This window comes from Ciconia boyciana, chromosome 29 (assembly GCF_034638445.1).
Source record: "Ciconia boyciana chromosome 29, ASM3463844v1, whole genome shotgun sequence".
NCBI lineage: Eukaryota > Metazoa > Chordata > Aves > Ciconiiformes > Ciconiidae > Ciconia > Ciconia boyciana.
In genome coordinates, this window is record NC_132962.1 from 554892 (window position 1) to 576748 (window position 21857).

Sequence of the window (21857 nt, forward strand, 5' to 3'; positions counted from 1 at the left end):
CCAAAGCGACCGGGTTTGGGGTGGGGGGGGGATTGGGGGGTGGGGGGGTGTTGGAAACGCCAAAGCCAAATAAAACCATGGGGGAGGGGCGTGGTGGGGCTGTAGGACCTACAATAAAAACAAAGCCCCCTCCCTCAGCGGCCCCGGGGTGGCCGGGATCCCCCACCCCCAGCCCCGGTACCTGCTGCATAGTCGGGGGTGGGAGGCGATTCAAAGTGCTATCGGGTGCCTGAGTGGTGGGGGGGCATGGGGGGGGAAACGGGGACCCCCCTCCCCCAGCCCCGGGACATGCTGTTAGGGGGTGTTGGGGGCTGCCCCCACCCCCCGCCCCCACCCCAGGGGAGCCGCCCCGGCACGATGGGCACCGGCGCCCCAGGACGGGGGGTTATTTTACAAGGGCCTGAGGTGGGGAGGGGGCACAAGGGATCCCCCCCACCCCAGACCCCTTGGGGTGGGGGGGCCCTGCTGCCCTCCCCCCCAATTTTTTTTTTTTTTTTTGGGGGGGGGGGGCGGCTCAGGAGAGCTGGTGGGGGGCTTCGAGCATCTCCATGAGGAAGGTGTCGATGGGGGTGTCCCCGATGAGCTTGAAGAAGAAGAGGTGCTCGAGGCATTTGAGGCCGATGGAACGCAGGGCCGGGAGGCGGAGGAGCAGCTTGGCGAACCTGGGGGGACGCGGGGGGTTTTAGGAGAGGGGGACACAACCCCCCCCCCAAACCCCCCCAAACCCTCTCCTACCTGCCCTGTTGCTCCGGGTACTTCTGCTTGCAGTAGGACTCGAGGGAAGCGTAGACCTTCTCCCGGAGCAGCTCCACCTCGCCGGGGTTGGAGAGTCCCTTGGCATCTGGATGGGGTGGGGGGGGGGGGATTATGGGGACAAAACAGGGTGAGGGGGGGTCCCCAGCGTGCCCCCCCCCCACCCCGAGACAGCGCCGTACCTGGGTTGAAGAGGATGATGGCGCGGAGGCAGCCCAGCTCCGTCTTATCCATGCGCATGTCCCGCATCTTGGAGACCAGCTCGGTCAGCACCCTGCGGAGGGGGGGAAAGGGGCGAGGGGGATGTAAGCGCGATTTGAGGGGGCCCCCAACCTCAGTAGGACCCCCCCCCACCCTGAAACCTCCCGTCCTCACCTATCGAAGATGGCCCCCACGCCGGCGCTGTGGGCGCTGTTGCGGTGGACGTGGAGGCCGGTGGCCAGCAGGATCCCGTCCTTGACGGAGATGGAGCGGTGGGAGAAGGAGGCGATGAGCAGCTCGTTCCAGCCTGCGGGGGGAGGACGCGGTGCCAGACCCCCCCCCCCCCAAAAAAATCCTGAGCCCCCCCCCCCCCTCCATGCTGTGGGGCTGACGCCCCCTCGCCTGCCCCAGCCCGGGTGCCCTGTCCCAACCCCAAACCACCCCGTGGCCCCACTGCTCCCACCCGTGGGGGTGTCCCCAAATAACTTCAGGTACCCCAACCCCCCCTCAGCCCCCTCCCCATAGGGCAGACACCCCACTTCCACCCCGGGCTGCCCCTCTAACCCCACAGCGCCCTTCCCATGGGGTAGGTGCCCCCCTGCAGGCCCCCGAGCACCCCCAATGTGGGGCAGATGCCGCCCCCCAGATCCTCCCCCTCCGTGGGGAAATCCCCTCCTGGACCCCCAGATGCCGCTGTCGTGGGGCGGATCCCTTCCCGTGGACCCCAGACACCCCCTCCGTGGGGCAGACACCCCCTGGACACCCTCTCCGTGGGGCACGTCCCCCACGTGACTCCCCAAAAACACTGTCCATGGGGTAAATCACCTCCTGCAGCCCCCCAAAATCCTCCTCTGTGGGGCAAATACTCCCCCCGTGGGGCAGATCTCTTTCTGTGGACCCCCAAAAACCCCCCTCCGTGGGGCAGATCTTCTCCTGCAGCCCTCCAAAAGCCCCTTCCATGGGGCAAATGCTCCCCCCGTGGGGCAGACTGCCTCCTGTGGATCCCCAAAAACCCCCTCCGTGGGGCAGACACCCCCTGGATAACTCCTCCGTGGGGCAGATCTCCCTCCTGCAGCCCCCAAAAAGTCCCCTCCATGGGGCAAATATTTCCCCTGTGGGGCAGATCTCCTCCTGCAGCCCCCAGAAGACCCCTCCATGGGGCAGACACCCCCTCTGCAGGACACCCCCCCCCGAGGCTCCCCAAAAACCCCCTCCGTGGGGCAGACACCCCCTGGATAACTCCTCCGTGGGGCAGATCTCCCTCCTGCAGCCCCCAAAAAGTCCCCTCCATGGGGCAAATACTCCCACCATGGGGCAGATCTCCTTCTGTGGACCCCCAAACCCCCCTCCGTGGGGCAGACACCCCCTCTGGAGGACACATCCCCCCCGAGGCTCCCCAAAAACCCCCTCCGTGGGGCAAACACCCCTCCACAGGGCATCCACCCCCCAGGAGCCCCCGGACATCCCCACCGTGGAGGAAACGCCCCCCCAGGACGCTCCCCTCCCACACACTTCGCCGTGGGGCAGCCCCCCATCCTCACCCGCCCGTAGCAGGATGACTTGGTCGTCCAGGGGCAGCTCGGAGAAATGGGGGATCCTCTTGGCCCACTCCACCAGCGTGAAGAGCTGCTTGTCGGCGGCCTGGCAGATGTTGGTCACCGGGTCATTGGGCTGATGAGTAGTTGGGGGGGGGGGATGGCACGTCAAGGGGTCAGCGCGGTGGCCCGGAGCCCCCCCCGCCCCCCCCGGGGGACTCCTTGTGCCCCCCCTCCCCCTTTCCCTCCCCAAATAACTCACCGAGCTACCCCCGGTGCCGGCGCCGTCCACGCTTTGGTCCGATTTCTGTTCCACCGCTAATTCGGCTTCCAAAATCTTCTCCACCGGCATCTCCTCGTTGGCGTTGGCCCCCAGGTCGCCGTCGCCTTCCTTCTCCTTCCCCCGTTGCCGCTCCTCCTGCACGGCTGGAGGGGGGGGACACGCGAGGGCGGTGAGGGGCGGGCGAGGTGTCGGACGCGGGGTGGGGGTGGTGGGGGGGTTCCTATCCGCTATGGCGACGTTCCCGGTTACCTTCTCGCTTCATGCCGGTGGCCAGGCACTTCTGGTAGCGGCAGTACTGGCAGCGGTTGCGCTGGCGCTTGTCCACCACGCAGTCCTTGTTGTCGCGGCAGGTGTAGGTCAGGTCTTTGCGGATGGTGCGTTTGAAGAAGCCTTTGCAACCTTCGCAGCTGTACACCCCATAATGCTTCCCTGCGGGGAAGGGGGTGGGGGAGGTCAGCGGTGGGACACCCCACCCCCGGTTTCTCCCCACACGTCCCCCACGGTGAGGGATGAGGCGGGTGGGGGGGGGGGGGGTTGAGCGTTCTGTCCCAGGGTGGGATGGAGGGGGAGTCATCCTCTGTGGTCCACCTCGAGGAGGGGCGAGGTGGCCTCGTGTCCCTTTGTCCCACCACGGGGAGGACCCTGGTGTCCCCGTACCCCATCCCAAAAAGGACCAAGGTGTCCCCATCCTCTGCGTCCCACCACAGGGACGACCCAGGTGTCCGTGTCCCACCCCAAGGAGGACCCAGGTGTCCCCATACCCCGTCCCGAAGAGGACTGAGATGTTCCCATCTCCCGTATCCCACCCCAGGGAGGACCCAAGTGTCCCTGTCCCCCGTGTCCCACCCCAAGGAGGACCCAGGTGTCCCCATACCCCATCCCAAAAAGGACCAAGGTGTCCTCATCCTGTGTCCCCCCCTCAGATAGGACCCAGGCATTCGTGACCCCTGTGTCCCACCCCAGGGAGGACCCAAGCGTCCCTGTCCCCTGCGTCCCACCCCAAGGAGGACCCAGGTGTCCCCATACCCCATCCCAAGAAGACTGAGATGTTCCCATCTCCCGTATCCCACCCCAGGGAGGATCCAGGTGTCCCCATACCCCATCCCAAAAAGGACCAAGGTGTCCTCATCCTGTGTCCCCCCCTCAGATAGGACCCAGGCATTCGTGTCCCCTGTGTCCCACCCCAGGGAGGACCCAGGTGTCCCCGTACACCATAGCCCACCCCAAGCAAACCCGAGATGTCCCCATCCTCTGTGTCCCACCACAGGGAGGACCCAGGTGTCCCTGTCCCCCATATCCCACCCCAGGGAGGACACCACCCCAAAGAGGACTGAGGTGTCCCCATCCAGCGTCCCACCACGGGGAGGACCGAGGTGTCCCCATCCTCTGTGTCCCACCCCAGGGAGGACCCAGGTGTCCCCGTACCCCATCCCAAAAAGGACCAAGGTGTCCCCATCCTCTGCGTCCCACCACAGGGACGACCCAGGTATCCCTGTCCCCTGTGTCCCACCCCAGGGAGGACCCAGCTGTCCCCGTACCCCATCCCAAAAAGGACCAAGGTGTCCCCATCTTGTGTCCCACCCCAGGGAGGACCCAGGTGTCCCCATACATCATATCCCACCCCAAACAGAACCAAGATGTCCCCATTCTCTGTGTCCCACCATAGGGATGACCCAGGTGTCCCTGTCCCCCACATCCCACCCCAGAGAGGACACCACCCCAAAGAGGACCGAGGTGTCCCCATCCAGCGTCCCACCACGGGGAGGACCCTGATGTCCCCATACCCCCGTATCCTACCCCAAAGAGCACTGAGATGTCCCCCTCTCGTGTGTCCCACCACGGGGAGGACCCTGATGTCCCCATACCCCCGTATCCTACCCCAAAGAGCACTGAGATGTCCCCATCTCGTGTGTCCCACCACGGGGAGGACCCTGATGTCCCCATACTCCCGTATCCTACCCCAAAGAGCACTGAGATGTCCCCATCTCGTGTGTCCCACCAGGGGAGGACCCTGGTGTCCCCATACCCCCCCCAAGAAGGACCAAAATGTTCCCCTCCCCACATCCACCCTAGGCAGAACCCTGGTGTCCCCATAGCCCATCCCAAGGAGGACCGAGGTGTCCCCATCCCGTGTCCCATTCCAGGGACGACCCAGGCGTCCCTGTCCCCTGTATTTCCACCCCGAGGAGGACCCAGGTGTCCCCATATCCCATATCCCACCCCAAAGTGGACCCAAGCGTCCTCGTCCCCCATATCCCACCTCAGGGAGAACCCAAGGGTCCCTGTCCCCTATGTCCCACCCTTAAGAAAACCCAGGTGTCCCCATGCCTCATATCCCCCCCCGGGGAGGACCCAGATGTCCCGGTGTCACGTGGAGACCCCCAACAAGTCCCAAGTGTCCCCATCCCCTATATCCCACCCCAGAGGGAAGCCAGGCATCCCGGTGTCACACAGGGACCCCCACGAGGACCCAGGTGTCCCCAAAGGAACCCCAAGGAGGACTCAGGTGACCTGATGTCACACAGGAACCCCACAAAAGACCAAAGTGTCCCCATAGGGTCCCCACAGAAGACCCAGACGTCCCCACAGAGACTAAGGTATCCCAGTGCCCCATAGAGACCCCGCAAAGGACGCAGGTGACCCCACAGGGACCTCACAGAGGACCCGAGCGTCCCCACAGGGACCCTGCAGAAGACCGAGGCTCCGGGTGTCATGCAGGGACCCCCACAAAACCCAGGTGTCCCCAAAGGGACGTCACAGAGAACCCAAGTATCCCCATGCCCCAAAGAGACCCCACAAAAGACCCAGATATCTCCGCAGGGACTTCACGGAAGACCCCGGTGTCCCCGTGCTCCACAGGGACACTCTGGAGGACCCATGCTCCTGGTGTCACGTAGGGACCCCACAGAAGACCCACACGTCCCTGCAGGGACCTCACAGAGAACCCAGGTGTCCCCGTGCCCCACAGGGACCCCGCAGGGGACCCAAGTGCCCCCATAGTGACCTCGCAGAACATCCAAATGTCCCCAGAGGGACCTTGCAGAAGACCCAGATGTCCTCATAAGAACCCTGCAGAAGATCCAGATGTCCCCATAGGGACGTTGCAGAGAACCCAAATGTCCTCATAAGGACCCCACCGAAGATCCAGACGTCCCCACAGGGACCTCGCAGCGGACCCAGACGTCCCCACAGGGACCTTACAGAGAACTCAAGTGTCCCCACAGGGACCCCGCAGAAGATCCAGGTGTCCCCACAAGGACCCCGCAGAAGACCCCGGTGTCCCCACAAGGACCCCGCAGAAGACCCAGACGTCCCCACAGGGACCCCGCAGAAGACCCAGACGTCCCCACAGGGACCTCGCAGAGAACCCAAGTGTCCCCACAAGGACCCCGCAGAAGACCCAGACGTCCCCACAGGGACCTCGCAGAGAACCCAAGTGTCCCCACAGGGACCTCGCAGAAGACCCCGACATCCCCACAGGGACCCCGCAGAAGACCCTGACGTCCCCACAGGGACCTCGCAGAGAACCCAAGTGTCCCCACAGGGACCTCGCAGAAGACCCAGACGTCCCCACAGGGATCTCGCAGAAGACCCAGACGTCCCCACAGGGACCTCGCAGAAGACCCCGACGTCCCCACAGGGACCCCGCAGAGAACCGAAGTGTCCCCACAGGGACCTCGCAGAAGATCCAGGTGTCCCCACAGGGACCCCGCAGAAGACCCCGACGTCCCCACAGGGACCTTACAGAAGACCCAGGTGTCCTGATGCCCCATAGGGACCCCACAGAGCACCCAGGCGTCCTGCTGCCCCCCAGGGACCCCCCGTGAAGGACCCAGACATCCCGGTGCCCTGGAGGGACACCCCAGAACACCCCCACAAAGCACCCAGACGTTCTGGCACCCCGTAGGATCCCCCCCCCGTAAAACACCCCGGTGTCCCCGTGCCCCATAGGGACCCCCGGGGTGGGACTCGGGCATCTTGGGACCCCATAGGAACCCCGAAAACAACCTAAGCGTCCCGCTGCCTCGTGGGGACCCCCCCCAAAAACCCTCAATGTCCCCACAGGGACCCCGCAGAAGACCCAGACGTCCCCACAGGGACCCCACAGAAGACCCAGACGTCCCCACAGGGACCTCGCAGAAGACCCCGGTGTCCCCACAGGGACCTCGCAAAGCACCCAAACACCCCAGGGCCCCCCAGGCTCGCGGGTACCTGAGGAGCGGTCCCCGCAGATGGCGCACAGACGTTTGCCGGCGACGCCGGGACCGTGGGGGTGACAAGGGACAGCCCGGATCCCCAAAGGTGGCTTCACGTCGTCCGAGCTGCTAACGGGGTGCAGCCCCGAGAGGTTGACCGTGGAGTTGATCTGCGAGAAAGGGGGAGGCGGGCAGGGCCGGTGGGAGCCCCCTCCCCGCTTTCTCCTACCCCAAATCCCTCTTTTTTTTTTTTTTTTAATTTTTGGGGGGGTGGGGGCTGCCCCCCTTACCTGGGGGCTGCTGACGGGGCCGTAGGCGATGGCGGGGGTGGCGGGGAGCCCCGGGGAGCCCATGGAGGAGCTGATGACGGGGAAGGGGGAGCCCAGGCTGGCGACGGGGGAGTTGAGGGAGGAGGTCATGGCCGAGCCGATCATGGAGGGGTGGTGGAGGGGGCCGACGGCTCCGGGGGGGGAGGCGCTCAGGGATGAGCTGTCGGGGCTCCGGCAGTCTGGGGGGGGCAGGGGGGAGGGGCATGGGGGTGGTGAGGGACCCCAATTCCATCGCCGACCCCGACAGCCCCGCTCTCCTCGTGGGTCGAGCCCTGGGGCGGCCACAAAGCCCGACCCCCCCCCGCCCCCATGAGAAACCCCCACCTCAGGGCCCCCAAATCCAAGGGCTTCTCCCCGCAGCCCCCTTTGTACCTGCGACCCCCACCACCACCATCAGGCCAGGGCCCCCCTCAAATCCATAAGCTGCTCCCCTCCCCCCCAGCCTTGCTTTGCACTGGCAGCCCCCAAATCATCCCAGCCCCCACCAACCCCCTGGGCTCCCATCCCCCCCGCACCCGCAGCCCCCAACATCACCTCAGGGCCCCCAAACCCATAAGCACCTTCCCGAACCCTGCTTTGCACCCCCAAATCAGTAAGCTGCACCCCTGAGCCCCCTTTGCATTTGCAGCCCCCAACATCACTCCAGGGCCCCCTAAACCCATAAGCACCCCCCAAAGCCCCCTTTGCACCTCAGAAGCCCCCCAAATCCATAAGTACCCCCCACTGACCCCTCTGCACCCACAGCCCCCAACATCACCTCAGGGCCCCTCCAAACCCCTGGGCTCCCCCCCCAACCCCTCTATACTTGCAGCCCCCAACACCACCCCACGACCCCCCAAACCCCATAAGCACCCCCATAGCCCCCTTTGCACCTCGGGGTCCCCCCAAACCCATAAGCTACCCCCCTCATTTTGCACCCTCAGCCCCCAACATCACCCCAGAGCCCCCCAGCCCCATAAGCACCCCCCAGCCCCCCTTTCGCACCTCAGGGCCCCCCAACCCCATAAGCACCCCCCAGAGCTCCCCTTTGCGCCCCCAGCCCCCAACATCACCCCAGAGCCCCCCAGCCCCATAAGCACCCCCCAACCCCCTCTGCACCCCAACCCCCTCAGGGCCCCCCAAACCCCTGCCCCCACCTCCCCACCCCCTTACATCCCCCCCCCACCTCAGAGTCCCCCATCGCCGCCCCCCTCCCCCACGACCACCCCCCAGCAGGGACCCCCAGCCCCGCTGACCGCGGTCGCTGTCGCCCATCCCGCGCTGCCGGGGGCTCCGGCCTCGGCCCCCCGGGCTCGGCCTGCTCCAGGCGCCGCCGCCTGCGGTCCCACCGGCCCACAATGCCCCGCGCCGCTCCCGGCAGCCCCCGCGCCCGCCGCTCTCTCTCGCTCTCTCTCCCCCCCCCTTCCCCAGCACAACCTCCCCCAGACGTGCCCGGCGTCAAGATGGCGCCGCCGCCATCTTGGCGCCGGGCACTTCCGCCCGCTCTTCCCCCTCCCCGCCCCTTCTGCGCAGGATCTCGCGAGATCGCGCGGGAAAGGGGCGGGGCCGCGGTGCCACGTCGGGCCGGAGCCGGAGGTAACGGAGCGCGCGGACGGTGAGACCCCCACCCCCCCACCGCGGAGCATAGAGACGCGGCTAGAGGGGCACCCGCCGCCGTGCAGGGCGGGAGGGACACGGCCGCTCTACCTCCCCCGCCCCGTCTCTCTATGGCGGTCGGTGCCGCTCTGGTTGAGCGCGCCGCCGTCTCTATGGCTCCGCGCCTCCCGCCGCTCTACTCCCTCCTCCCTGCGTCTGAGGGGTGACCGCTCAGGCCCCCTCTTCCGCATCTCTATGGTGCTCCGGGAGGGGTGGGGGGGGCGCTCTGGACCCTCATCCCTTCGTCTCTATGGTAGGGTTGGTTGGTGCCACTCTGTCTCATCTTTATCTCTATGGTATGGCCCATGAGGGCCGCTCTAGCCCCCCATGTCACCACTCTATGGCACAACCGAGGCCGCCACTCTAGGCTCTGTTTCTATGATTCCCCCCCCCCTTGGGAGCCATGGGGCTTGTCTAGACACTCATCCTTTCATCTCTATGGTAGGAGCCGTTGGCTGACCCGTCTCCCCTCACCGGGGCGATGGCGGCGGCCGCCCGGACGCGGGGACTCGGCGCTGCCCTCACCGCCGCCGCCATGCTGCTCTTCTGCCTGCTGCCGGCCCCCGCCGCCTCGCACGAGGGCGGCCACTCGCACGAGGACCTGCACCATGGCCACGGCCACTTGCACGAGGACCCGCACCACGGGCACGGCCACTCGCACGAGGACCCACACCACGGGCACGGCCACTCGCACGAGGGCATGTACCACGGGCATGGCCACTCGCACGAGGACCTGTACCATGGCCACGGCCACTCGCACGAGGACCTACACCACGGCCACTCGCACGAGGGCATGTACCATGGCCACGGCCACTCGCACGAGGACCTGTACCATGGCCACGGCCACTCGCACGAGGGCATGTACCACGGGCATCACGGCCACTCGCACGAGGACCCGCACCATGGCCACGGCCACTCGCACGAGGGCATGTACCACGGGCATCACGGCCACTCGCACGAGGACTCACACCGTGGCCACGGCCACTCGCACGAGGACGCCCACCCCGGCCCCTGCAGCCCCTCGCACGAGCGTTTCCCCCCAGATCCCTCCAAACCGCCGCCGCGGCCGGACACGGTGACGCTCTGGATACACGTGAGTGTGTCATGTCCGTGTGTGTGTGTCGTCCCCCCCCCCAACCTGAGGACCCCCCTGGGGACATTGCAGGGCGGGGGGAGGGACGCCCCGTGATCCCCTCCGTGTGTCACGCAGACGATGGCGGCCACCCTGGTGATCAGCGCCGCCCCGTACCTCGTCCTCTTCCTCATCCCGGTGGAATCCAACGCCCCCCGGCACCAAGCGCTCCTCAAGCTGCTCCTCAGCTTCGCGGCGGGGGGGCTGCTGGGGGACGCCTTCCTCCACCTCATCCCCCACGCCCTCGGTGAGTGCGTGTCCCCCCGCCCGCCTTGGGGACAGCGGGGACGTGGGTGGCGCTCACCATCGCTTTTTTTTTTGGTTTTGTTTTGTTTTTTGACGTCCCCGCAGCGCCTCACGCGCATCACGGCGAGGGCGGCCACGCGCACGCCGAGCCGGGCGGCCACGGCCACTCGCACCACGGTAGGACGCTTGGGGTGGGGTGTGTGACCATGGGGGGGACACCGAGGGGACAGTGCCACCGCTCACCGTGTCCCCCTCGCGCAGGCCAGGAGCACGCCCGCATGCTGACGGTGGGGATGTGGGTGCTGGCCGGCATCGTGGCCTTCCTGGTGGTGGAGACCTTCGTCCGGCACGCCAAGGGTGGCCACGGCCACGGCCACGGCCACGGTAGGTCACGTCCCCGTGAGGGGGTGACAGGAAGGTTTGGAGGGGGACGCTGACGCCACCCCCGTTGTCCCCCTCCGCAGGGGTCAAGGCCAAGAGCAGCTCCAGCGAAGGTGAGGAGGAGCCGGGGGCGGCGGCGGGGCGGCGGGAGAGGACGGCCACCAAAGGCCACCGCGGCAAGAGCCGGCCGGCGGGGAAGGCGGCGGAGGAGTCGGGTACGGGGGACACGGGGACGCTGGGGGGGACACGGGGGACAGGGATGGGGGGCATGAGGGACCCCGATGGGGACAGGGACACCGGTGGGGGTGACAAGGACTGGTGGGGGACCCCAAGGGGGATGGGGACACTGTGGGGGGGCAGGGGACCGCGTTGGGGACAGATGGGGGGCATGGGGGACCCCAATGGGGACAGGGACACTGGGGGGGGGTGACAAGGACTGGTGGGGACCCCAAGGGGGATGGGGACACTGTGGGGGGCAGGGGACCGCGTTGGGGACAGATGGGGGGCATGGGGACCCCAAGGGGGACAGGGACACTGGGGGGGGTGACAAGGACTGGGGGGACCCCAAGGGGGATGGGGACACTGGGGAGGGGCAGGGGACCGCATTGGGGACAGATGGGGACATGGGGACCCCAAGGGGGACAGGGACACTGTGGGGGGGTGAGAGGGGCTGGAGGGGACATGGGGACCCCAAGGGGATGGGGACACTGGGGGGGGGCAGGGGACCGCGTTGGGGACAGATGGGGGGCATGGGGACCCCAAGGGGGACAGGGACACTGGGAGGGGTGACAAGGACTGGGGGGACCCCAAGGGGGATGGGGACACTGTGGGGGGGCAGGGGACCGCATTGGGGACAGATGGGGGGCATGGGGACCCCAAGGGGGACAGGGACACTGGGGGGCTCTGGAGGGGACACGGGGACCCCAAAGGGGACAGGGACACTGCGGGGGGTGTCAGGGACTGGAGGGGGCTCTGGAGGGGACACGGGGACCCTAATGGGGACAGGGACAATAAAGGGGGTGGCAAGGATGTGGGGGGCTCTGGAGGGGACACGGGGACCCCAAGGGGGACAGGGACACTGGGGGGGGGTGGCAGGGACTGGAGGGGGCCCCAAAGGGGACAGGGACAGTGAAGGGGGGTGACAGGGACGGGAAGGGGCTCTGGAGGGGACACGGGGGACCCCAAAGGGGACAGGGACACTGGGAGGGGGTAGCTGAGACCCTGAAAGGGGACAGGGACCCCACGGGGCAAGGGCCGGAGGGGACACCGGGGAGGGGCGGGGACATCGGGGGGGTGGCAGGCGCTGACGCGTCCCCCGCCCGCCGTCCCCGCAGCCATGGAGGTGTCGGGGTACCTGAACCTGGCGGCCGACGTGGCGCACAACTTCACCGACGGGCTGGCCATCGGCGCCTCCTTCCTGGCGGGGCCCGGCCTGGGGACGGTGACGGCGGTGACGGTGCTGCTGCACGAGCTGCCCCACGAGGTGGGCGACTTCGCCATCCTCGTCCAGTCGGGCTGCAGCAAGCGCAAGGTGAGGAGGCCGCCCCGTGCCACCTGTGACCACGGTGTCCCCAGTGCCCCCCGTGCCACCGGTGACCACGGTGTGCCCGGTATCCCCACTGCCCCCGGTGACCCCAGTGAGTCCAGTGACCACGGTGTCCCCAGAGTCCCCACTGCCCCCGGTGACCCCAGTGAGTCCAGTGACCATGGTGTCCCCAGTGACACCAGTGAGTCCAGTGACCACAGTGTCCCCAGTGCCCCCAGTGAATCCAGTGCCCCCAGTGAATCCAGTGCCCTCAGTGAATCCAATGCCCACAGTGAGTCCAGTGACCACGGTGTCCCCAGTATCCCCAGTGAATCCAGTGCCCCCAGTGAATCCAGTGCCCTCAGTGAATCCAATGCCCACAGTGAGTCCAGTGACCACAGTGTCCCCAGTATCCCCAGTGACCCCAGTGAATCCAGTGACCACGGTGTCCCCAGTATGCCCAGTGCCCCCAGTGAATCCAGTGCCCCCAGTGAATCCAATGCCCACAGTGAGTCCAGTGACCACGGTATCCCCCGTACCCCCAGTGCCCCTGGTGACCATGGTACCCCCAGTGCCCCCAGTGAATCCAGTGCCCACAGTGAGTCCAGTGACCACGGTGTCCCCAGTATCCCCACTGCCCCCGGTGACCCCAGTGAGTCCAGTGACCACGGTGTCCCCAGTGACACCAGTGAGTCCAGTGACCACGGTGTCCCCAGTATCCCCGGTGACCACAGTGAGTCCAGTGAATCCAGTGCCCCCAGTGAATCCAATGCCCACAGTGAGTCCAGTGACCACGGTGTCCCCAGTATCCCCAGTGACCCCAGTGAATCCAGTGCCCCCAGTGAATCCAATGCCCACAGTGAGTCCAGTGACCACGGTGTCCCCCATGTCCCCAGTACCCCCAGTGACCCCAGTGAGTCCAGTGACCACGGTGTCCTCAGTACCTCAGTGCCTCTGGTGACCACGGTACCCCCAGTGCCCCCAGTGAATCCAGTGCCCACAGTGTCCCCAGTATCCCCACTGCCCCCGGTGACCCCAGTGAGTCCAGTGACCACGGTGTCCCCAGTGTCCCCACTGCCCCCGGTGACCCCAGTGAGTCCAGTGACCATGGTGTCCCCAGTGACACCAGTGAGTCCAGTGACCACAGTGTCCCCCGTATCCCCCCTGGATCCAGTGCCCCCAGTGAATCCAGTGCCCTCAGTGAATCCAATGCCCACAGTGAGTCCAGTGACCACGGTGTCCCCAGTATCCCCAGTGACCCCAGTGAATCCAGTGACCACGGTGTCCCCAGTATGCCCAGTGACCCCAGTGAATCCAGTGCCCCCAGTGAATCCAATGCCCACAGTGAGTCCAGTGACCACGGTGTCCCCCATACCCCCAGTGCCCCTGGTGACCATGGTACCCCCAGTGCCCCCAGTGAATCCAGTGACCACGGTGTCCCCCATGTCCCCAGTACCCCCAGTGACCCCAGTGAGTCCAGTGACCACGGTGTCCCCCATGTCCCCAGTACCCCCAGTGACCCCAGTGAGTCCAGTGACCACGGTGTCCTCAGTACCTCAGTGCCTCTGGTGACCATGGTACCCCCAGTGCCCCCAGTGAATCCAGTGCCCACAGTGTCCCCAGAGACCACAGTGTCCCCCATGTCCCCAGTGAGTCCAGTGACCACAGTGTCCCCAGTATCCCCACTGCCCCCGGTGACCCCAGTGAGTCCAGTGACCACAGTGTCCCCAGTACCCCCAGTGCCCCTGGTGACCCCAGTGAGTCCAGTGACCACGATGTCCCCAGTACTCTAGGTGCCCCTGGTGACCACGGTACCCTCAGTGCCCCCAGTGAATCCAGTGCCCACAGTGTCCCCAGAGACCACGGTGTCCCCCGTGGCCCCACTACCCTCACTGCCCCTGGTGGCCACGGTACCCCCAGTGAATCCAGTGACCCCAGTGCCACCGGTGACTCCAGTGACCCCAGTGTCCCCAGAGACCGCGGTGTCCCCAGTACCCCCAGTGTCCCCAGTACTCTAGGTGCCCCTGGTGACTCCAGTGACCCCAGTGTCCCCAGTACCCTCAGTGCCCCTGGTGACCACGGTACCACCAGTGCCCCCAGTGAGTCCAGTGACCACAGTGTCCCCTGTGTCCCCAGTACCCCCAGTGCCCCCAGTGACTCCAGTGCCCCTAGTGAGTCCAGTGACCATGGTGTCCCCAATACCCCCAGTGCCCCCAGTGAGTCCAGTGACCACGGTGTCCCCAGAGACCACGGTGTCCCCAGTACTCTTAGTGCTCCTGGTGACCATGGTACCCCCAGTGTCCCCAGTACATACAGTGACCACAGTGTCCCCAGTACCCCAATCCCCCGCTGCTCCCCGTGACCCCGTACCTCCGGTCACCATAGTGTCCCCAATACCCCCAGTGACCATGGTGTCCCCAGTGACCCCAGTGCCCCTGGTGCCCCAAAGTGCCCCCAGTACACCCAGTGTCCCCAGTGACCACAGTACCCCAAGTGCCTCTGGTGCCCCAAAGTGCCCCCAGGGTCCCCAGTACCCCAGTGACCGTGGTACCTCTGGTGCCCCAAAGTGCCCCCAGTGTCCCCAGTACCCCCGGTGACTGTGGTACCCCTGGTGCCCCAAAGTGCCCCCAGTACTCCCAGTGTCCTTGGTGACCATGTTGTCCCCAGTGACCACAGTACCCCTGGTGTCCTGAAGTTTCCCCAGTGTCCCCAGTGTCCCCAGTCCCCCCCGGTGCCCAGCGTCGGTAGGGAGCCCCATCTCTGCCCGGCGCTGTCCCCCGAAGGTGCCACCGTCCCCAACCCCGTCCTGCTCCCCAGGCCATGCGGCTACAGCTGGTGACGGCGCTGGGAGCGGTGGCCGGGGCCGCCTGCTCGCTGCTGGCGGAGGGAGCGGGCGAGGCGGCCACGCTGGGGGTCCTGCCCTTCACCGCCGGCGGCTTCATCTACGTGGGCACCGTCTCCGTCATCCCCGAGCTGCTGCGGGACGCGGGACCCCTCCAGTCCCTCTTCCAGGTCCTGGGGCTGCTGGCCGGCGTCGCCATGATGGTGGCCATCGCTCACTACGAGTAGGGGACCCTGGGGGGGTAGGGGGTGTCCTCAACCCCTCTGTGTGCCCCATTTTGGGGGCTTGTCCTTCTGGGGGGCGGGGGGAGCTGTGTTTACCCAGACACCCCCCGGGTCTCTGGACCAAAGTGGGGGGTCCTGTGGGTCCCCAATTTGGGGGGTGGGGGGACTCCCTGTGATTTGGGAGGGGGCAGCTCCGGCGGTGGGGACCAAGGGGGGGGTGACACGGGGAGACCAAGGCGTCCGGGCTGTGGGTGACCTCTTGCCGGGCGGGTTTTGGGGTGTTGGGTGGGGTTTTTTTTAACGACTGTAGCGGATTGTGGCTTTGATTAATTAAAGAGTAAAGGCTGAGATGAGGCAGTGGGGCCCTGAGGGGACCCAGGTGTCCAGGGCCCACGGGGGATCCGGGTGTGCGGGTGGGTCCAAAACCCACGCAAAAAGCGGCGGAAAAAAAAAAAAACCCCACCAGAAAAGGATGCTTGGAGGACTTACCATAGAGCGGGGGTAGAGCGGCGGCGCACGGCGCCCTCCCCGCTGCAACTCGTTGGTCACTTCCGGTGCCGCCATGGCCTCGGCCGGGCGCCTCGGCGGGGCGCTGGCGCTGGTCACAGGTGGCCGTGACGTGGGGGGGACACGAGCCACGTGGGGCGGGGTCCCGCGTGACGTGGAGTGGGGTGGGGACGCGGGGGCCACGCTGCGGGGGAGGGGGTGTCCCGCGATGCGTGGGGCGGGTGACGGGGCCCCACGGGGAGGGGTGACGGGCCCCACGCGTGGGGGAATACGGTCCCCTGTGACGTGGCGGGGTGACGTAACCCGGGTGGGGGATCCCGGGGACACGTAAGGGGGTGGCAGAGCCGGGGGGGGGACAACACACACACACGACGACAGTCCCGTGTGACACGCGGGGGGCGTGACAGCCCACGGGAGGACCCTGGGGGGGACACCCCGTGACATGAGGGGACAGACCCCACGGGTGGCACTCGAGGTGGGGATGGGGCGTGACAGACTCCATGGGTGGCACTGGAGGGGGTGACAGATCCCACGGGTGGCACTAGGAGGAGGGGGGTGACAGACCCCACGGGTGACACTTGGTGTGGGGGGGAGTGAGAGACCCCCACGGGTGACACTTGGAGTGGGGACACGATCCCTTGTGCCATACGGGGTGGGTGGCTGATACGGGGGGGGGGGGGGTGTCCCAGAGTGGGGTGCCCCGGGGACCACCCCACGCGCGACCCCTCCCCCACGCGTGACCCCCTCCCCCACGCGTGACGCCCCCTCCCCCGCTGCCACAGGAGGTGCCAGCGGCATCGGCCGAGCCGTCTGCGCCCGCCTGGCGCGGGAAGGCGCCCGCCTGGCCGTGGCCGACCGGGACGAGGAGGGGGCGGGGGACACGGTGGGGGGGCTCCACGCGGGGGGGGGACCCCACGCGGGGGGTGGGGACCCCCCCCAGCCCCACGCCGCTTTCGGGGTGGACGTGGCCTCGGCCCCCAGCGTCACCCGGCTGCTGGCCCGCGTCCAGGTAACCCCCCCACTTCCCTTGAGTGGGGACCTGGGGTGGCCCCTGCGCCCCTCCCCCCACGCCCACGCCCCTCCCCCCACTCGTGTTCCAGGAGCATTTTGGGGTCCCCCCCAGCATCTGCGTGGGGTGCGCGGGCATCACCCGGGACGAGTTCCTGCTGCGGCTGGGGAGGGGACTTCCGGGAGGTGCTGGGGGTCAACCTGACGGTACGGGGGGGACACGGGGACATCGGGGGACACGGGGGCGTGGGGGACACGGGGACAGGGGGACATGGGGGCGTGGGGGACACGGGGACAGGGGACTTGGGGGGACATTTGGGACCGGGGGGATGGGGGGACATGGGGACTTGGGGGGACATTTGGGACCGGGGGATGGGGGGACATGGGGACACGAAGGGGGACACGGGGATGGGGGGACATGGGGGACATTGTGGGACACGGGGACATGAAGGGGACATGGGGACATCATGGGGGACATTTGGGACTGGGGGGACATGGGGACATCATGGAGGGACGAGGGGGACATGGGGACTTGGGGGACATTTGGGACCGGGGGATGGGGGGACATGGGGACATGAAGGGGGACACAGGGACATGGGGGGACACGGGGACATGGGGACTTGGGGGACATTTGGGACCGGGGGGATGGGGGGGACATGGGGACATGAAGGGGGACACAGGGACATGGGGACATATGGGGACTTGGGGACGTGGGACTGGGGGACATGGGGGACAGGGGGACATGAAGGGGGACATGGGGGGCCACGGGGGTGGGGGGCCACAGGGATGGGGACAGGGTGACATTGGGGGACATGGGGACTTGGATGGACGTGTGGAGTGGGGGGACATGGGGACACGAGGAAGGACATGGGGACATGGGACATTTGGGAATGGGGGACATGAGGACGTGGGGGACAGAGGGACATGGGGGACATGGGGACGTCATGGGGGACATGGGGACATATGGGGACTTGGGGGACATTTGGGAGTGGGGGGACATGGGGACATGAAGAGGGGCATGGGGACATGGGGACTTGGGGGACATTTGGGACCGGGGGGATGGCGGGGAACATGGGGACACGAAGGGGGACACGGGGACATGGGGACATGGGGGACATTGTGGGACACGGGGACATGAAGAGGGACATGGGGACATCATGGGGGACATTTGGGACTGGGGGACATGGGGACATCATGGAGGGACGAGGGGGACATGGGGACTTGGGGGACATGGAGGGATATGGGGACATGAAGAGGGGCACGGGGACATGGGGACTTGGGGGGACATTTGGGACTGGGGGGATGGGGGGACATGGGGACATGAAGGGGGACACAGGGACATGGGGGGACATGGGGACTTGGGGGGACATTTGGGACCGGGGGATGGGGGGACATGGGGACTTGGGGGACATTTGGGACCGGGGGATGGCGGGGAACATGGGGACACGAAGGGGGACACGGGGACATGGGGACATGGGGGACATTGTGGGACACGGGGACATGAAGAGGGACATGGGGACATCACGGGGGACATTTGGGACTGGGGGACATGGGGACATCATGGAGGGACGAGGGGGGACATGGGGACTTGGGGGGACATGGAGGGTTATGGGGACATGAAGAGGGGCACGGGGACATGGGGACTTGGGGGGACATTTGGGACCAGGGGACGGGGGGGGGGACATGGGGACATGAAGGGGGACACAGGGACATGGGGGACATATGGGAGTGGGGGGACATGGGGGACACTGGAGGACATGAAGGGGGACACGAGGGGATGGGGGGACATGGGGGGACATTTGGGACCGGGGGCACATGGGGACATCATGAGGGGACACGGCGACTTCGGGGGACATTCGGGACGGGGCGACGTGGCAGGACATGGGGACCTTGAGGGACATGTGGGGGACACAGAGGGGGACACGTCCCCACGGCCCCGTGTCGTGTCCCCCCCAGGGGACCTTCCTGGTGACGCAGGCGGTGGCCCGGGCCCTGGTGGCCACGGGGGCTCCCGGTGGCTCCATCATCCACGTGGGCAGCATCGTGGGCAAGGTGGGCAGCGGCGGGGGGGTGTCGGGGACACGGGGGTCACCCCCCCCCACCCCTGTCACCCCCCCCCCACTCCTGTCACCCCACTCGTGTCACCCCACTCGTGTCACCCCCCCCCCCCAAGGTGGGCAACCTGGGCCAGGCCAACTACGCGGCGTCCAAGGCCGGGGTGGAGGGACTGACCCGGAGCTGCGCCAAGGAGCTGGCCAGGTAGGGGACATGGGGACACGGTGGGGACAAGGGACACGAGTGGGGGGGACACCCCCAGCCCCACGTGTCACCTCCCTGTCCCCCCCCCCAGGTTCGGGATCCGGTGCAACGCGGTGCTGCCGGGTTTTATTGTCACCCCCATGACGGACAAGGTGCCCCCCAAGGTGTTGGAGAAGGTAATGGGGGGGGTGACACGGGGAGGGGACACTTGGGGACAGGAGGAGGGGACACTTGGGGACAAAGGGACACCCGTGGGGTGACGCTGTCCCGCCTTAAGTTTGCAGGGATGGTGCCGCTGGGACGCCTCGGGGACCCGCAGGGTGAGTGGGGACATGGCGGGGGGGGGGACACGGACACACAGACACTTGGGGACATGGGGTGGGGACACTGGGGACAGGACGGTCCCCTGGGTGTCACCGTGTGTCCCCCCCCAGACGTGGCGGACGTCTGCGCCTTCCTGGCGTCGGAGGAGAGCAGCTACATCACGGGGGCCAGCGTGGAGGTGACAGGTGGGGACCTGCTGCCACCCCCCCCCGCTGTCCCTGTCCCCCTTGGGGTCCCCCTCCGGTCCTTGTCACCCCCTCCCGCCCAGTGTCCCTGTCCCCACTGGGGTCCCCTCCCTGTCCCCCGCTGCCACTGGGTCCCTGTTGTCCCTTTGTCCCCCACCAGGATCCCTCTGGGTCGTGTCCCCCCGTGTCCCTGTCCCCCCACAATGTCCCTGTCCTGTGTCCCCCCAGTGTCCCCACCATGTCCCTGTCCCCCCATGTCCCCATCTCCACAGGGTCCCCATGTCCCCCCAGTGTCCCCATGTCCCCCGTGTCCCTGTCCCCCGTGTCCCCATCCCCACACCCCCCAATGTCCCCATGTCCCCCCGTGTCCCTGTCCCCCATGTCCCCATCCCCACACCCCCCAATGTCCCCATGTCCCCCCGTGTCCCTGTCCCCCATGTCCCCGTCCCCACACCCCCCAGTGTCCCCATGTCCCCCGTGTCCCTGTCCCCCGTGTCCCCCTGCCCCCCGCGGTGTCCCCGTCCCCACCCTCTCTCTCTCGTTTCAGGGGACTCTTCATGTGACGGATCCCTCCGTGTCCCCCCACTCGTGTCACCCCCCAAAATAAACGGGGTGAAGCCCCCCCCAGCTGGCGCTGCCTCTGCTCCCCCCCCGGGCGCTTGGGTCCCCTGTCCTGCGTGGGGTGACAAGGGGGGTGACAAGGGGGTGACAAGGGGGTCCCCACGTGGATGCCTGGGTCCCCTGTCCTGCGTGGGGTCACAAGGGAGGTCTCGGGGGTGGAGGTGACAAGGGGGTGCAAGGGGGGTAACAAGGGGGGTGATAAGGGGGTCCCCCACCCCACCGCCTGGGTCCCCTGTCCTGCGTGGGGTGACAAGGGGGTCTCGGGGGTGGAGGTGACAAGGGGGGTCCCCACGCCCGTGTCCCCCGCCCTGCCTCAGTTTCCTCCCCCCTCCCCCGCGCTGGGGCCCGGGGACAATGGGGGCGGGGAGGGGCGGGGGAGGGGCGGGGGCGGGGGAGGGGCGGGGCCCCGTTTGAAGCCGGCGCCCGGTGGGGCCGGGGAGATGCCGCCCATTCAGGTCCCCGTCACTCGGGCCAACCGGGGCTTGGGGGGGGGGGCCGGGGGTCCCGGGGGTCCCCGCGCTGGGTGGCCCCCACCCGGGGGCCGGCCCCGGCTTTGTGCCCCGCCGTCCTCCGCCATTACCGGCCGGCGGGCGAGCGGGAGCGGCGGGGCCGGGCCGGAGGGAGCGCTCGGGACAGCGGGGTTAGAGGGGGCGAACCGGGCCGGGAGGGGGAACGGCGGGGGGGGACACGGGGACACGGGACACCCCGTGGGTGGTCGCGGGAGGGGGGAGGTGGCGGGAGGGGGGCACCGGGGGGGGGCGGGGTCCCGGTGGAGGCGGGGGGGCTCCCCGGTGGACCCTGGACCCCCCCCGGGATGCCCCGACTCGGACCCGGTGGATCCCGGACCCTCCCGGTTGCCCCCACCCGGTCCCCGGTGGATCCCGGACCCCCCCGGGGTGCCCCAACTCGGACCCGGTGGACCCGGCGCCGCTCCCCGGTGGATCCCGGACCCTCCCGGTTGCCCCGACCCGGTCCCCGGTGGATCCCGGACCCCCGGGATGCCCCGACTCGGACCCGGTGGACCCGGAGCCGCTCCCCGGTGGATCCCGGACCCTCCCGGTTGCCCCCACCCCGTCCCCGGTGGACCCTGGACCCCCGGGATGCCCTGACTCGGACCCGGTGGACCCGGCGCCGCTCCCCGGTGGATCCCGGACCCTCCCGGTTGCCCCCACCCGGTCCCCGGTGGACCCTGGACCCCCCCGGGATGCCCCGACTCGGACCCGGTGGACCCGGCGCCGCTCCCCGGTGGATCCCGGACCCTCCCGGTTGCCCCCACCCGGTCCCCGGTGGATCCCGGACCCCCCCGGGATGCCCCGACTCGGACCCGGTGAACCCGGCGCCGCTCCCCGGTGGATCCCGGACCCTCCCGGTTGCCCCGACCCACTCCCCGCGAGATCCCGACCCGGTCCCCCATGAACCCCGGACCCCCGCGTCGCCCCTTCCCGGTTCCCCTCCCGCACCCGCCGCCACCGGCTGCGCCCCCCGGGCATCCCCCCCCTACCTCCGCCACTCCGCGACCACCCCACGCGTGTCACCACCGGCCACGACGGGAAGGAGCGATCCCGGCGGGGCTGCCCCGCACGGTTCGGGCTCCGGCTGCACGGGGCGGCCCCGGTCCCGGGGGTCCCGGGGGTCCCGGGGGTCCCGGTGCCCCCCCCCGAGCACCGGCTC

The 21857-nt window shown here is 68.0% G+C and overlaps 3 protein-coding genes across 10 annotated transcripts; 2 read left to right on the forward strand and 1 right to left on the reverse strand.

Moving 5' to 3' along the window:
* Positions 1-320: 320 nt before the first annotated feature.
* RXRB (retinoid X receptor beta) lies at positions 321-8681 on the reverse strand. 4 transcript variants are annotated; one of them, XM_072847987.1, is made up of 10 exons: positions 8533-8681; positions 7259-7355; positions 6985-7097; positions 3022-3201; positions 2752-2915; positions 2496-2625; positions 1129-1261; positions 936-1027; positions 736-841; positions 321-662 (listed from the first exon to the last, which is right to left on the reverse strand). In XM_072847987.1, the coding sequence occupies exons 1-10, from the start codon at positions 8549-8551 to the stop codon at positions 515-517; spliced, it is 1182 nt and encodes a 393-aa protein (XP_072704088.1). In that variant the 5' UTR covers positions 8552-8681; the 3' UTR covers positions 321-514. The 4 variants fall into 4 exon arrangements, with proteins under 4 accessions (XP_072704088.1, XP_072704087.1, XP_072704086.1 ...); XM_072847986.1 differs by having other exon boundaries at positions 2496-2595; positions 6985-7138; positions 7259-7476; positions 8533-8667; XM_072847985.1 differs by having other exon boundaries at positions 6985-7138; positions 7259-7476; positions 8533-8665.
* A 117-nt stretch (positions 8682-8798) lies between these two features.
* SLC39A7 (solute carrier family 39 member 7) lies at positions 8799-15630 on the forward strand. 5 transcript variants are annotated; one of them, XM_072847939.1, is made up of 8 exons: positions 8799-8891; positions 9378-10025; positions 10143-10311; positions 10416-10487; positions 10572-10694; positions 10775-10906; positions 12026-12222; positions 15034-15630. In XM_072847939.1, exons 2-8 carry the CDS (start codon positions 9414-9416, stop codon positions 15283-15285), a joined length of 1557 nt encoding a protein of 518 aa, XP_072704040.1. In that variant the 5' UTR covers positions 8799-8891; positions 9378-9413; the 3' UTR covers positions 15286-15630. The 5 variants fall into 5 exon arrangements, with proteins under 5 accessions (XP_072704040.1, XP_072704041.1, XP_072704042.1 ...); XM_072847940.1 differs by having other exon boundaries at positions 8801-8872; XM_072847938.1 differs by lacking the exon at positions 8799-8891 and adding an exon at positions 9166-9185.
* Positions 15631-15834: 204 nt separating this feature from the next.
* Positions 15835-20192, forward strand: HSD17B8 (hydroxysteroid 17-beta dehydrogenase 8). The gene is given in 10 exon segments (XM_072848039.1): positions 15835-15890; positions 16572-16798; positions 16890-16972; positions 16974-17004; positions 18754-18849; positions 18971-19056; positions 19148-19232; positions 19334-19376; positions 19491-19565; positions 20112-20192. Coding segments are annotated over 10 exon segments (789 nt in total). The 5' UTR covers positions 15835-15844; the 3' UTR covers positions 20129-20192.
* The last annotated feature ends 1665 nt before the right edge of the window (positions 20193-21857 follow it).